The sequence below is a fragment of the Galeopterus variegatus genome, unplaced genomic scaffold, assembly GCF_000696425.1.
Source record: "Galeopterus variegatus unplaced genomic scaffold, G_variegatus-3.0.2 Scaffold2925, whole genome shotgun sequence".
NCBI lineage: Eukaryota > Metazoa > Chordata > Mammalia > Dermoptera > Cynocephalidae > Galeopterus > Galeopterus variegatus.
Genome location: NW_007729036.1, coordinates 211,739 through 228,617, shown reverse-complemented (window position 1 = coordinate 228,617; position 16,879 = coordinate 211,739). Strand labels below are relative to the sequence as shown.

At 38.2% G+C, this 16,879-nt stretch overlaps 1 protein-coding gene across 1 annotated transcript in view; it reads right to left on the bottom strand.

Annotated features, from left to right (window-relative positions):
* The window catches only part of LOC103599370 (electrogenic sodium bicarbonate cotransporter 1-like), a gene marked incomplete at its 3' end in the record, with an annotated part of 72,358 nt that overhangs the window by 7,811 nt on the left and 47,668 nt on the right, over positions 1-16,879 (bottom strand). The window contains exon 2 of the mRNA XM_008583482.1: positions 15,035-15,108. Within this exon, the coding sequence (XP_008581704.1) occupies positions 15,035-15,107 (73 nt within the window). The remainder of the gene's footprint in view (positions 1-15,034; positions 15,109-16,879) is intronic.

Genomic DNA, 16,879 nt, shown 5'->3' with positions numbered 1-16,879 from the left:
ATGGGCCATAATAATCATATACAGTGTATATTGACAAAATAAAAATTAAAAAAAAAAAAACTGCTTCCAGAGATAATGTAAACAGAAGGAGCAAAAGCTTTTTAAAACAGCTATTATTCATAAGAAAAAAGTGATTGCTTTAAATATTATTAAAGTAACATTCTTACTGCTCAAAACTGTAACATAAAACTGCTGGAATCTACACTTGAGAGTGTTCATTTAGGTGTGCATCAAAGGGCATTCAGTACCTGATTTGGCAGTAGCCGTGGCATCACCAGTTCAAATAAATACTCTGCATGCCTTTCTCTAATAGATGCTGCAAGTTCTCAACAAACTTTAAACATCTTGGGAATATTTCACAATTCACACCACAACCAGTACTACTGGCCTTCCTGGTTATCTCTGAATGTCAGAAACGATCATCACATGATCCTTGTCTCTTTCCATCTTCACCCACTCCATCCCATTTGCAAGCAGGAAGAATTGTGAAGCTATCGTGTTCAATTATCCCAATTCCTGGGATATTTCTAACCTAACTACATACTTCTGATAGTCGCTATATTATTTTCAGGCCAACAGAGAACTCTTCTACATAGTAACTCTGTAGCCATTCAAGTGAAGGTAGCTTTCACAGATATCCAAATGCTACCAAGGATGATTTCGGACCTTGAAGAATTAAACTCACAAGCCAGGAAAGGATTTTACACTAGCCAAACTAAAACTTCTACAAACGACTAGATGGTTAACAACATATGCCTCAAGACACATCTATTAGCTCCTTCCTAGGAAACATGTTGCTGTTTACTGTACATACAGATGGCAGCAACCATTCAAGGAATGCTTACAAGTGTGCCAAGCACTGCTAGGTGTTTTTATCCATCACCTCATGCAATCCTGCTAATATCTCCATTGTACAGGTGCAGAAACCAAGGTCTCAGAAAGTCAAGGACATTGTCACAAGCTAACCAAGCATCCTCCTCTTAAAATCCCACAGGAGAAATATCTTTCAGTTCTCAATATCAAAAATAGTTGAGTGCCTAGTCACTGCTTTGGTGGTATTTTTAATAACACATACTATATTTATACTACAAATCTTATAACTGATTATGGTTTCTTCCTCATGTTGATTTCTAGAAAAAGACGAATTTGGGGCCAACATGTAGAGGGTACTAAAGATTTTCGTGACACACATTTTATAGAATTACCTCATTGTTCCAATATTCAACCATTATTTTCCCTTCACCCTAAATCTTTATGGAATAAGGCAGTATATAAATATTTCTTAACACCTGAGATGTCATTTCTGTGTTCCATCTAAAAGATCCCTAAAGGACAGATAAAATCTTTGCCCCTGAAATCTACCTTCCTCACAGCCACCTCCAGCAACTCCCATCCTCCATCCCCAACCTCCTACATAATCTCTCATTCAACACTAATAGACTTTCCAGGTTTGATTTTTATCCACATTGCTGCTCTTTCTATAATCACCTGAATTTCTGTTCTCTCCAGTTCAAAGCATAGATTCCACAACATGCAGCACTTTATATCATTCTTTCAGAACTAATCACCAATATTCTCAAAATAAAAGTTAAATACTGCCTTCCCTGGCTTATCTAACACAACCCTGTCTTACGCCAAGATGCCTAAAACATGTTGTAGCTATTGCCAAGAGGAATGTAAGGGAAGCAAAATTAAGGGAGATTTATTTTTTTTTTTAATTATGAAAAGAAAAATGTAGAAGAGGAGGCAGAAACCCTGGATGAATGACATTATAAAAAGATGCTGTAAAGACTTTTCTTCTTAGGCCAAAAAAAACTCAATTAGAAGTATATGCATAAGAAAACTTGGACAGAATCATCATATCAAATCCAGACACCATGGTAGTTGTGTGTTTGGCACTTTGTATAATAAGTAGACCAATATGTATTATCCTAAACACTTTAATAAATGAAATACAAATAATTTGTTAGCTTATTATTCACAAACCCAGAAGAGTGTCCATAAGCAGCTCTAATAAGATATCATCAAAGTAAAATTGCTAATTTACTGGGGCATAAATACCAGCTCATGAAAAGAAAATCCCCTTCAAAAGGCATGGTGTAATTTTGCAGTTAACGGGGGGTAAGCCAGTCCTTTATAAAATGTTTGCATAAAGGTCCTGACTTGAGACACATACTACTACTCAGAACAAGGGATGATTCTTATTTTTATATTTTGGATGGGGGCAACTTTTTACATAGAAAAAATAATGCATATGTCTATTAATAGATAATTACATATTACATATATAATTTATTAATAGACAATTTTGAATAGTGATGAGTAATTTATTTTAATATTAATGCTACCAGTTACACTTTGGATCAGGTATGCAAGCAAATAAATAGTAAAAGCAATGAAAAGCAGGGAAATACTTACCTTCCCACTGAACTGCATGGGAATTTCAAACACTGAAAGCCTCCCAGAAATCCTCAAGGCAACCTGAGGTTCTCCAAGCAAGACTGATAAGAAATCTGTTTGTTACCTGGTGTTTACTAAGCATGGCACTTTTAATATTTAATATTTGATGATGATGATGATGATAACAATCTCTAGGCAAGAACAAACAGCTACAGGAAAAGGTCTCAAAGGAAGGCAAGCTTATGGTTGTTAGCTAGATTCCTGTCCTTCAGCTTTGCAAAAACTTTGTGCATCTACCTTCCAAGTGCTCATTTTTAGCAGAAGAGTGCTAATTATAGCCTTTGGGTAAACATGAGGACCATAAGACCACACACTGAGGTTAAGTCTCCATGTAGTTTCCATTATTAGTGGCTGATAATAGAGGCAAAAACTGGCACTATAAAAAGTCTAAATTAGCAAATATTTTTAAAGAATTACAACTTTATTATGTTCAGTGATCAACAATTATATGAAAATATCTAAGCTACAAAAACAAGAATTTCCACTTAAATGTACTTCAGGAACCTGCTTTAATGAACACACAGAACTAAAAATCAGCTTACCTATATAAACTACAGGTTCTGAAGGGCTTCACAATCTAAAAAGTTGATTCTCCAAAGTAATTTTAACTTCTCTCTAGCAAAGTCTTTTCTATCCATATTTATAGATATAAAACATATCAATATCTATATATTAATATCTACCTATCTCTATATAATCTCTACAGAGAGAGAATTTTATGGATAATCTGAATGAAAAAGTGCCTCCCACTATGTCTGGTACACGAAGGTGCTCCATAAATGTTGATCCTATTTCTCCCTTCTCTTTCCAAAGGGGAAAAAACAAAGCACAATTTCTCCTCATTCCCACCCACCTTGAGCCCTGATAATAACATATGAAGCCCCTCTGTTCTCCAGAACCTTCACCTTGAGCAGGACAAAAAAACCAGCTTCAGACCTAGTATAACTTATCCTCAGCCGGCTGTTTTAACCACTATACAAAGTCTAACTGTTCAACAGAGGCAACACCTCCCATAACCTCAATCTTCTCTTGCCCTGCCCAGAAGCAATGCCTGGCAATCTCCACCCTGCTCCGGAAAGTTACCCCCAGGGTTTTCATGCAGTGGGTAGCATCCTTCAGGAACCAGGTCTATCAGTCCTTTATCATGAATGAATGAAGCAGATGGCACCAAAAGGCCCAGGAAGGCCAGTACCAGGCAGGGCAGTTGTAAGAGTCAACGGAAGCCACCCTGCAGGAAGGGATAAGTTTCCACACAGGCTGACACTCCAGAGCCCCAAAAGAGCTGCTAAATTTTAACGTGCACTACACATGCAGTCAGACAAAATCCACCTGTGAGCCAAACAGAGAACTGACAGTTTCCATTATTTCTCTTGTGGTCACCATTTGCAAAACTGAACGGAAAGTAGGGTTGGAAGATACAAAACAATGACTAATCCAACAGTCATTGATAACTGGATTTGCAACTGCAGCCAGAAAAGCAGCTTAGAGAGACACATAAATGCACACATTCACACTGTCATTCCAACCACATTGTCCATCTCTGACTCTATTATAGCTTCTCTTTTTGCAGTGGCCTAAGCCCTGGCTGGGCAATAGGAAGGAAAGTCTTTGGTTGTAACAGACAGATAATCCATATATAGTTAATTCACTCATGGCTAATCAAATATCAAATATTTAATATTAGCTCACATAATTCCCTTCTGTCACATACTGTATATAGGTAAATGAGACATGGATAATGACATAGGACTATAACAATCACCAAGAACTACAGAAAGTGCTACAAGAGACTTGTGCTAGCCTAGTTAAGCCCAATCTCAGAATCTTCATGACTGCTTTTCCACATGCACCTATAAAAGACAAGGGCTATATTCACTGACACAGCAGCATATAATAACACTTTTAGAGTTGAAGTGACCCTAAACATCACCCAATTCACCCTCTTCATTTACCAACTAAAGCCAAGTAGCCAGTTAATGATGCACAAAGACTAGGACTCTTATGTTCCTGGATATATAAGATCTCCATTTTCCCACTCCCAGTCCCCCACCACTCCTCCCATTCTCCCTTATCTGCAAAACACAGCCAAAAAGTAATAGTGACTAGTACTTTCAAGTTAGTAATTAGCTAGAAGAAAAAAAAAAGCTCAGGAATTTTCTGAAAACATTTGCCTTATAATAACAAATGACAAGTTTAAGTCCACAACCATGAGCTGCCCCAGAATATGAAGGTGTTTTGGCTGTGACATCTGGCCTCCCACTTATCACCTGGGGTCATTCAAATAATAAGGCCAGCCAGGTGTGTGTCTTCTTTCTCTCTCACTTTTCCATAAGTTCTTCCAATATCCTTGATTCTTCTCCTTCAGTTCTCCCCACTTCCTATTCTTCCAGGCGCTTCTTCTAGCTCTTATCTGTCTCCCTGTCTAAATCCCTTTCCCTCTCCAGAGGCAACAGACTTCAAGCACACTCATTTGGAATGAACATGGTCCTGGGTAAGTCAGAAAACCCGGGTCCTTGTCCTAGTTACTCCGACTATCCCCAGTGTTACCTCAAGCAAATCACTTTCACTTCTCTACATCTCATCTATCCATCTGTAAGGTGAGAATGTTGAACTAAATTTTTTCTAAGATCCTTTCTAGTTCTAAAAATTCCATGACAATTCCAATTGTTTTAACTGGTTAAGTGTAATGGAGCACAGAGAGGAAAAGGCAAAAAGTTTTCTACCCTTATTGAAAGTCTCTTCCCAATTTCTCATGATGATGGTTTTTTCTTGGGCTTTCTTCAATCTACTCCAATTTGACTCCCACCTAACTATGACACCCACCTTGCTAACAAAAGCCACCAATCACTGCCTTTCTGACAAATCCAGTGGCTACTGTTCATCCCTCACCTTACCTGACTTCCAGGCAGCACTCAGCACTGTCAATCACTAGCTCCTTATTCAAAGCTCTCTTCTCTTGGCCTCAGAAGCTCCACCCTCTTCCTGGTTTTCCTGCTACTTCTATGACTGCTCCTTCCTGGGTCCAAATGATGGCACTTGCAGAGCCCAGTCCAGTCCTCTTCTCACTCTATTCCCTCACCGTGAGTAATATCATCCATTCTATGGCTTTAGATGCTAGCTATATGCACACCTAAGACTGCCAGGTTTACATCTCCATCCCAGTCCTTTCTCTTTAGCTCCAGCTTATACAGCCAATTACCTGCTTCACAGTTCTACTTGGGTATCTCATAGGTGCCTCGCACTCAATATGTTCAAAAGGCTGAACTCCCACCATCTCCCACCACTCTTCCTCCAGTGTTCCCCCATCTTACAAAAGGGCACATGATCTCCCAAACTGCTCATAGCAGAAATCCAGAAGCAGTCACCCCCATCCATCCATCTATCATTAAATCCTGGCAATTCAACCCATTTGTCTCCATCTCTTTTGTCCCCACTCTCATTCAACTCAAAATCACCCCTCAGTTGAATCTTGGCAAGTCTCCCCACTTTTATCTTTGTCCTCCTGGGATGCTCTTTCCATTCAGCAGCCAAAGGATTTTTTTTTAATGCAAATTTTATTTTGTCACTTTCCTAATTAAAACCCTCCTGTAATGGCTCCCCAGTGCACACTCAATAAAATCCTAAACCTTTAGCATATCATAAAAGACCATGAATTAGCTGTGTCCTGTCTACCTCAGGCCACTATCTCTCTGTTCACATGGTCCAGCTACATTAGCCTTATTTCTGTTTCTCAGATGGGCCTATCTCCTTTTTGCTTCTGGGCCTTTGCACATGCTTGCCTAGGATGCTTCCCTGATTCTTCATCTAGCTAATCCCATTCATCCTTTAGGTCTCAATTTAACCTTATTCTATGGGAGATATACTCCCCGGTGTCCCATATAAAGTCACCCACACACATGATGCAATCTCTAAATAATCATATCAACTAAGTTGTGTCCTTAAATAATGGCTGGTTTATTTTACTAAACATTAATCACAGCTTTAATAGAAATAAGTTATTATATTCAATAATATGTGTGAGCCTGGAAAAGCAACATATTAGAGCTCACACCTGCAATGGTTACCATCTTGACAAGCTTAAAGAAAAAAAGCATCATCCATGAGTTATATTAAATAAGGAGTGTTAACACAGGTATAATCAGCTAATTTGTTGATCACCAGATACGAATACTCTGAAAGTGTCCTGCAGTCATAGCAACTACTGGTGAGAAAGTGCTGAGCATAAAGATAAATTACATGCCAGGATTATATGCAAGGGAGATAATATCTTGAATTTATAGGGTTCATCTTGGGAGTTCCAAATTTCTTCACTCATATTCCTAGCAAAGCTAGGAGATGGAGAGGTGCAAACGCTAATTCTTTGTACAAAAAAACTGAGATTCAGAAAGTAAGTAATTTGTGAATGGATTACTACAAATATCAAGGTATTTTTCAGTTATTATCCAAGAATCCTTAGAGAATCTTTAGTAGGCAAATAAGGAGATAAGTTATTAACTACACTTTGCATGACAGAACAATAGCTACAAGAGGATGATTTGCCTCATATCACCCAGAAAGACAGTGGAAGACCAGGAATAGAAATACAAGGAAAATAGAATTAAAGGATAATGTGAATCTTTCCATGAACTTTTTGAAGTACCCTCATACATCCTGAGGGTACTCTAAACCATGTTCTCTAAACCACAGCACAGACTGAATAAGAGCAAATATAAACCTGAACAATCAGATACTAATTTAATTTGCCAAATACATGTATCCATTGGATTCAATTATGAGCTTTCATTGTACATAGAAGACATTTTCTTTCTTTTTTTTTTTCAGTAGGGATAGTATTTCTTGTTGAAAATAATCAACTGGGGATTGGGTGGTCATTTAACGAATCTATAAATAAATAATGCTGGACCTCTAAAACTGACATATTGGCCAATATTACTATAATTCAAAACCTATTTCCACTTCCAGAAGCTTGGGCATGGTAAAAGTTATTGAGCGTTCCACCATGGAAAAAGTCAGTAAAATAACATCTCATGAGATTTAAGTAGAGTCTGTTCTTTCAAAATCAAGAGAGTATAAAGAAAGGTGAACACACTGGATATAGCACTTAGGACAGCTGCCTTCTAAATCTAACTCTATCGAAAGGTAAAAACAACTAGCAGATTTAAAAGCTTTTTCAGCTGTTCAGAAGGGAATTATTCAGGTTACCTATACTGCTCATTCCATGGATGAACTCACCACCCTTACTACCTTCACCTTCATCCCACCTGGCAATCAGCAGCTTCAGGGACAAAATGGTTGGAACTTCCCATGAACCCCCGTCACGGCAGGCTCTCACCTCAGTCCCCTAACTGCTATTGGCCAGAAAAGTAAAAAAAAAAAAAAAACAAAGTAAAATTTCATCTGCAAGCTCACCATAGCAACGAGATGGGCTCAACTGATCTTTATCCTATTCTTACTCTACTCACCCTCACATCAGGCCCAATTCTCAATTCCCCCAATGATTCTGAACTTGTGATGATAAAAATGGGGAAATACCTAGCTCAGGTCAAAATACATAGTATTATTTTCATACTGTTGCATAATCTCATTTAATTGGCACATAAATTACATAATAACCAGTAAGGAGCAGAATTATTCTAGTCTATGCTGCAAAGGGGGAAAAATGCATATAGTATTCTTATTATATTCATAAACACAGGCTCTCAAATCCTCCTTACTGGTAGAAAAACACTACACACTTGAATCTGTTTTCCAAAAGAAGCAACACTACAGACTTTATTAGACAACAGGTAAGTATTTGCATTTTACCCAGTATACAATTATAGTTAATATGCCTCTTTTTGGAAAAGAAGACAATTTAATAAATTAGGGACAATGTGTATCAGAGCAGTCTAGCTGTGAAAATTAGATCTCACACCAGAGCTTCAAGGAAATCAGAATGAGTCCAAAGAGAAACAGACAATAAGCCTTGGGAAATTTCACTTGACCATTCTGGCTTGATGTTTCCAATATAAGAAGTAGTAGGTAAGCGTGGTTAGGAAGGCAAAGGATAGATGTTGGGAGAAACAAGTTAAGCAAATAAATCATATTTAGGCCAGTTTGAATTTTTAGAATAATAACAATCATTGAAAATTATTGGTGAGGCTGTATCAATCAGAAAGAAAAAGAACAGAGAGTGGCATAGTGAGTGCACAGCACTCCTATTTCTAATGCCAGTACAGCAGCAATATTGGTTTTGGTAATTATCAAAGAGTTCTATGGTGAATGGCATGTTCCATGTTCTAATTTTACATAGAGAGAAACCCAAAATCTAAACTATAAGTTACTTTCTTCACTTATGCAATGATTTGGCAATCATTTCAATTTCTTCTCTAACTGAAACTTAACCATTCTGCTTTAATAACACATGAATAAAACAAATGACAGAAACTCCCCAAAATAAATACCAAACAATATGTTTCACTAATATGACCAGATAAAAAGCTTCTAAAAAGAAACTCAATCTACAGACAAAATTGCTGCAAGTGTATTATTTTAGAATTTCTGGATCCTTTCAAAACACAACCCAAGTACCAAGTTCAATTTACTGTCATAAAAGAACGTCAACACCTAGGACCGGAAGTGGCTTCAAGAGGACTTTAGCCCATCCTATACTACCTGGGAATTCTCTACATTTGGAAGACTCTGGGAAGGGATGTCTGATTCCAGTTTCAAAAACCCATGGAACTATCATCAAATTTCCTTGAAGCGAAAGAAATCTATATATAAATATTTAACTTCACTGACGCAGCAGGAGGTGTCAGGCAGCTACAGAGCTACGTGCTACGTGCTTTAGGACCTCTGGCAGGCGTTCAACTGACACCACGAGGAGAAGAAAGCAAGGAGTTGGGCTCAACGTGCTCTGGGAAACCGGAGGTGCTACTCAAGTATCAACCTTTGAACACCTCACTGCATTTCTTTACAGCTTTCCAATGTGTGAATGCATTGTTTCTTTTAAGAAGGCTTTTTCTTCAGCAGTATTTACCCAAGTGTTTCCTCTGTACACACAGTTTCTGAGCAATTAGAGGGAACAGCAGAGAAGAGGTCAGCAAAATGCAACTGGACACTTATATCCAGTGCTCAGAATAGCCCCAGCCCTGACTTGGCCCCTCCCTTCCCATTTGATATGTTTTCATTCACTCCTTCTCAGCAGTACATTTCTTACCATTGTAATTATTAACAAATGTCTCCGAAGCCCCACTTTTTCTTTAGAATACTACCTCTTCCAATACACATGAACAGATCATCATAATATCCTCTAGTAAAAAATAGGTTTAAGTCATTGTGATTTCATGACTGTAAAAAGTTGAGGTCCTGACCCCCAAAAAGACAAAAGCCACCATTTCATCATTTTAATCTCTCTCTTCAAAAGATAGAGAAAAAAGAATAAAAGAGGATAAGGCAGAGGTGTTTTAGGGGCTTCTTTTTCTTACTGTATGAATAAATAAATTATATAAAAATGTCAATGATCTTTGCAAAACCAAATAGGAGTAATACCAAGGATAAGGTAATTTCAGACCATATCATCTCATTTGACTAAGTGTACGGAGAGAACCAAACTTCTAACTAAAATTTAAACAAAGATGTGAGAGGATTATATAAAGTAATTCTTCACATGCTTTATTTAGTTTATGTTGCATATTCTTTATTCATTCTTTCTTTTAACAAATATTTAGTGAATATCTACTCTGTCCCCTACTTTTTTACTATTTCCCTAAAAACAGTCATTCTGTAAATTCCATGCACTTTCAACAATACTCTCTCTCTCTTAATGGCCATCAGTAGACATGGGAATTTGTAGTTATTCTTCCATTTGGACAGGCGGGAGCATAGTTCCTGTTGGATTCGGTTTTGATTAGAAGAAGAAAATTGTCACAATATTTCATAATAGCTTTCAGAGAGCACTGATCAAGCTTCAGAAATGGAGACACGTTTCAGCCAATGTTGTCCTGCTGTACTTTATTTTTCCTGAGTTGTTGGTTGGACTTGATGTTAAGATGAGGCCCCTCCTCATAAAGTCAGAGTTGCCAGGGCCCGCTTGGGAGTCACCTAGCATTGCAGAGCCAAGGCTTTATCTCAAAGGATAAGGTGGAGTTTGCTCTTTTCCCCTATTGTGAAACATGAGAATATTAAGTAATCTGTTTATATCATACAGATCCAAAATACTGGCTGACTTTTTTAAGAATAAAACATCCATAGGATTTACTTCTCTTTGGAAAAAGCTATCTGGAACTCTTTCTTTCTATCTCAACTTTGTTTCACCCCCCAAAATTTGGCAATTTCCCCATCTATGTTTGAAATGAAAATGCAGTGGTGGTTCCTCTTGGTCAACATTTCTGGGTCATTCTGGTAACATAAATTTGTCATTCTTTGGAAGTGCCTGGGCGGGAGCTGGAGCCTTTTGGTACAGAAACAAATATGAATTTCTGAAATGTTGAAATTTTTAAATAAGTATATCCATAGTAACCACTCCCTGCCAAAAAGAAAAAAATTGTATAAGGTAACCAATGAGAGAATAGATACAAAAGCTTCTGTTTATTTTAAGGATTAAAATTGGCACATGGTTTCCTTTTGAAAGAGTCTTTCTCTCTCTCTCTCTCTCTCTCTCTCTCTCTCTCTATCTGCCCATCCTCTGCTTTCAGAACTCATGACATTCTGTCACCTGTGACAAATAAAGGCTCAGGAAACATTTTTTTTTTTCAGTTGAACACAGTGCCCTGAAAACTATTCTTATTAATCTGGTAAACAAGACCATGCAACCCAGGCTCTCTCTCTCTCTCTCTCTCTCTCTCTCTCTCTCTCTCTCTCTCCTCTCTCTCTCTCTCCCCCCCCCTCATATTTTGGTGGCTGGCCAGTACAGGGATCCAAATCCTTAACGTTGGTGTTATCAGCACCATGGTCTAATCAACTGCTAAGCAATTAACAAATGAGGGGGCCAAGCCCGTGGCTCCCGCCACAAAAAAAAAAAAAAAAAAAAAAAAAAAAAAAAAATGAGGAAAATTGTATGAAAACTAGGTTTAGTCTTTAAATATATATATTACAGTTAAATTCATTATTTAAACAGAAGATGACTCCTCTTCTGACTCACTCTACTCTTAGCGAGTTTTGCAGCTGACAGCTTTCTATTGAGTTTTTAGAACATGGATTAAGTGTTATACCACCCACTGAAAGTAAAGTTGAATGAGGTGAACTGAGGGCGTGGCCTGCATCTCGGTCTCCCTCCTCTTCTCAGAACTGCAGCGTTAAAAAGAAACTATGAGAGAGCATCTGGCTCTTCTTGCCTTCGGGCTGAGCTGAACCCAACTCCCTCATATTAGGGGACTCTAAGAAGAACTTTATTTTTTTTATTTTTTATTTTATTTTATTTTTTTGTTCTTTTTGAGACCGGCTGCACCGTGCTCAGCCAGTGAGCGCTGTGAGCGCACCGGTCATCCCTGTATAGGATCCGAACCCACGGCGGGAGCGCTGCTGCACTCTCAGCGCCGCACTCTCCCGAGTGCGGCACGGGCTCAGCCCTAAGAAGAACTTTAAAAGCATGAAAATTTCAAAGTAACTACAGCTACTGAACGTTAGTCACCTTAATAATTGCATATTGGAAGCACATCTTACTTGTGCAAATTACTGTAAAAAAGTTTTATTTTAAGTTTACTTTTGTCAAGTGTGCTATAATATTCTTCAATCATGTTTATCCTAAAAGCAAGAGAAATAACTGGGACAAAAGGTAAAATAATCGATAATACAAATGTAAGGTGTTCCAGCTCCCTGCCCTTTGAATTCTTGATCCTTAAAACTGGAGCATTTACTTCTGCCATAAATGCACAAGAAACTCAGCTACATTGGAATACAGATAACAGTGTGCTTTCTTTCAAACACACCCTTCTCTATGCAATTAAAAATATGAGATGGACTCATGTCCTTGAAAAATACATTCCCACTTGACATGTGAATCCTTATGAGAAGTCTTGACAAGTCATCTGTTTCTTCATCCTCAACTACTGGAACCATCAAACCCATGTCCATTTAAACTTTTTTACACTATCACCTCTCACTCCCATGGGATAAAACCAGGTGAGAAGAGGGAAGGGTCAATTGGGAGAGGACTGAATTAGAAATGAATAGATCCTAACTGTAGTTTCAAAGCTTCTACTGTAGGAGAGCCTACACTGTTGCAAGTTTCCCACCAAATAATGACACTATTAGCAATTATCCTGAAGGGACTCAGGATTCAACAATAGGCAACTAACTAAGCATACCTTGAAAGAAATGTAATCAACTCAGGTAGTAATCAACATGAAAGACAGTCATTAAAACAGAGGTCTTATAAGAATTGGAAAATACACAAAATCTAAGTGGCAAGTTTAATTATCACAAAGACAACACATTTCTTGAACTTTACAGACATTTCTACCACCTTTAGATGTCTTTCTGTTTCTCCTTAAAGAAATCTGTCTACCAATTTGTGTTATTCACTTATGCTTGAAAATGAAGGGAAATACTATAGCAAATACACTTCTTAGTCAAAGCCTTAAAAACTCTGTACAATATCCTATTGCAGTAGATTGCTGTCAGTCCTACAGACAGACAGTACAAACTTCAAGAAGTGGTTTACATCTCCTGTGAACTTAGCTAGAACATTATTCTCAAAGGAAAATACACACACACACACACACACACACACACAGAGTACATCTCGTTCCCAGGCATTTTTCTACTTTAATTGTCCTAAAACTATAGGATATTTGTTCAAACCTACATTATTTCTTTGACACTGGAACTGTGACAGAGTCACTAAAATGAAAATTTAACATCATGGGTTACAAGAAGCTTAAAACAAAAGTTTTACTATTTTGCTTTCACCAACTTGACATTTTCCCACAGTCAAGTTGTAAAAATGCAAGGAACCCATAAAACAATATGAAAGAAAATACTGTAGTTTCCGTTTTCCTAAGAAACTTAGGTATCAAATTCTTATTAGTCAGTCTCAGGAGCATAAATTCAGGAAGTGGGGGGTGGGGGCACCAATCCTGTAACAGTACATGGGCAGAAGAAACTTACTAAAGAAACATGAGAAACAGCATAACAGCCACACTATTTAAACTTTCCCAAGGGGCTGGCCCATGGCTCACTTGGAAGAGTGTGGTGCTGATAACACCAAGGCCATGGGTTCGGATCCCTATATAGGGATGGCCAGTTAGCTCACTTGGGAGAGCGTGGTGCTGACAACATCAAGTCGAGGGTTAAGATCTCCTTACCGATCATCTTTTAAATAAATAAATAAATAAAATAAAAAATAAACTGTCCCAGATGGCAGAGAAGCATCACTTGCCTCGTACCTGGTGTTTGGTCAGCTTGAAGAACCACTCCAGAACACAATACCCACCCTCTTTTTCCCAACCCCACCACCCTCCGGTCCAAGTTTCTGGTAGGTACTAAATGCTTACAAATGGCACCAATCTGACTAAAGTCTCCGAAACACATATGAATTGTCTCTTAGGTGACTTTAAAGGGTAGAATTGATCACATGGTTCACCTGCAAGTTTCATTTAACTTTGAGTACTGCCTATAATGCTGATTATTATTTTAAATCTCATTATAAACATCAATAAGAGGGCCGGCCCCGTGGCTCACTCGGGGGAGTGCGGCGCTGGTAGTGCTGAGGCCGCAGGTTCAGATCCTATATAGGGTTGGCCAGTGCGCTCACTGGCTGAGCATGGTGCGGACCACACCATGCCGAGGGTTGCAATCCCCTTACCAGTCAAAATAAATAAATAAATAAATAAATATCAATAATAGCTTATAGGGCTGTGGTGCCTTCACACAATGATTTTAATAAATATTAATTAAACTGTGACTTCTCACTATCAAATAAATATTATTATTCTCACATTATCGATATATCAACAGACAAGAAAAGAGAATGCACACTGAAAGCATAGCCCCAAGTAAAATATAACTCTTCTTTGGTTTTTAACAGGTACTAGGAAACACCAGCAAAAGAGATCCTAGAGGTTTCTTAAGTAAAAAATGTTTGTACATCTTTTCCTAACTGAGACTCATCCATGATTACCATTATTAATATCCTCAGCTTAGACCCATTTTTCCTGCAACAATGGTATCATTCTCCTTCTGTAACATCTGTTTCTCTACCCTGCAAGCTGCAAGAAAGAGTATTATAAGGTGCTGCCAAACAGATTTACATAAATCTAGAAGCCTCCTTGAATTAATCATTGGAAATTGGTTAATGTTATCTGGTAAAATACTATTTTTGATGAAGAGGCACAGCTAACATAGGCACATGCTTTAAAATAAGGCTGTTTTTTTCAACCAGGCAAGACCACACTGATTTAGATTCTGGTGGTCCAATGAAGTTCTTAAAATCACTTTCTGTGTTGAAGCAAAATATGAAGATTAATGAAACTCCATAGAAAAGCTTCAGTTTCTAACTTCAAAAATGTAAGACATATGAAAAGTATGAATGCCATTATCTACAGAGACATATGTATATGCATATACACCTTCCCAGGCCCATAAAGCTCACCTTCTACTTCTTCTTCATCACACACATGCTTAAGGAAGGAAGCCCCTCTGTCCAGGACAGCTTCATCCTCCATCCTATAGTAATAAAAAAGAAAAAAAGAATGCTCAGACTTCTCCTGGAGGGAGCCACTTGAAGCAGCCCAGCTTCTGGGCAGGTTAACCTGCAAGCTGTTGTTCATGTTAACAGGGCAGAGTCACTCTTCCTTTGGTGTCTGCTACTCCCTCACGCAGCTCCTCTCATCTGGTGCTTCAGAATATGCCGGTCCCGCATAGCTTCAGTTCTAACCTTGAAAGGACAGGTAAAAGAAAATAATACCAGTTCTGTAGGCTGAATGTTGGGAGCTCTCCCTTTTGGGGGTTGAAAAAAAAAAAAGATAAAAGAAAAAAAAATACCAAGAGAGGAAGTTTGGTATGTCTGGAGTGCTCGTGATGATCGTCTGTGGAAATCCAGCTTCAGTGCTTAGCTCTTTAAACACCCACTGCATAAAATGTATACCCTCACACTCACACACACACACACACACACACACACACACACACACACACGTAGAGAGCGACAGGGAGTTAGGCTAGTGCACAGTGGGAGCCTAGCTTCCAGCCAGCCTCTTAATACCAGCACAGCCCAGTATTCTCTGTTGAGTGGCAAGCTTTGAGTCACATGTTGGCCTTACGGAAATCTGACATCTGAGGATTATCCAGCAATCCAGCTTCAGCAATAGGCACATATACATGCCATCCATTCATTCATTGTCCATATTCTTATCACACACCTTTCTCTGTGTATATCTGCCCTGTTAACTCTTCACTGAAGGGCACAAAGTTCTTCATTTTGTAACCACATTATGCTGTCCTCCCTCCTGTCTTCTTACATAATAGGATCTACTCTGCAATTTCATATGCTAAATAAGACCTCAGAATCCATCCAAGGAATGAGAGTGTTTTTATGGCCTCCCGATGCCAAATATGTTTCTAGTTTATAGAGTGAGTTAAGGCTTATTTCCATACTCTGTGCCTCCTTTTCATTGTATTAACTTTGATATACAGAATTCCATGAACTCTATTTATAGTGAAAGCAGAAAGAAATCCTGAATTGCTCAAATGCTGCTTGTGTAGTACGAGTCTAGAAACAAAGAACTTTCTCTGGGGACAGCTGCTCTATGTCATACGGTACATGAGCACTGCCAGAGAACCAAGTGTTCACTCTGTATTGTATTCATCCAATTATATGCTCAGGCACTGAATACTGTAGGTCTGTTTTCCATATTATCTGTATAACTTATTCTTGTGCTGCAGATACTTGTTATAATGTATGTGGATGAGCACTGAATTCATATTTTTCTCCTTACTATTTTGGGAGCATATCCCTCTCACAAAGCAACCATCTGAGCATAAAAAGTCAGAAATTTGGCATCAGGTAGCCCTGGGTTTAAAAAATCTAGTTGTGCCACTTAGCAGTTGTGCTACCTGGATCAAAGTATTTAACTTTTTTGAGACCCAGATTTTCCATCTATAAAATTGAGGTAATAATATCAACTTTGCATTGATTGCTTGAGATTCAAATTAGGTAACATATCTAAAAGCACTCGGCACAGGACCTAGCTCATACTACATGTTTAATAAATGTTTCCTTCCTTTTTCTTTCCTTCTTTCTTTTCTACCCTGACCAACCACTGATGGACAATGCTATTAAGATATTCATTATCTTTGGACACTTGACAGGACTTCTTCTTTCAGGAACATGGGCCTTGTATGTAAAAGCTCATCCTGATATATCCCTTTTTCCTTCTCTATACTCTAAAATGGGTCAGCCACCAGGATTATGGTGAAAAATAAAATGCTTTGAAAG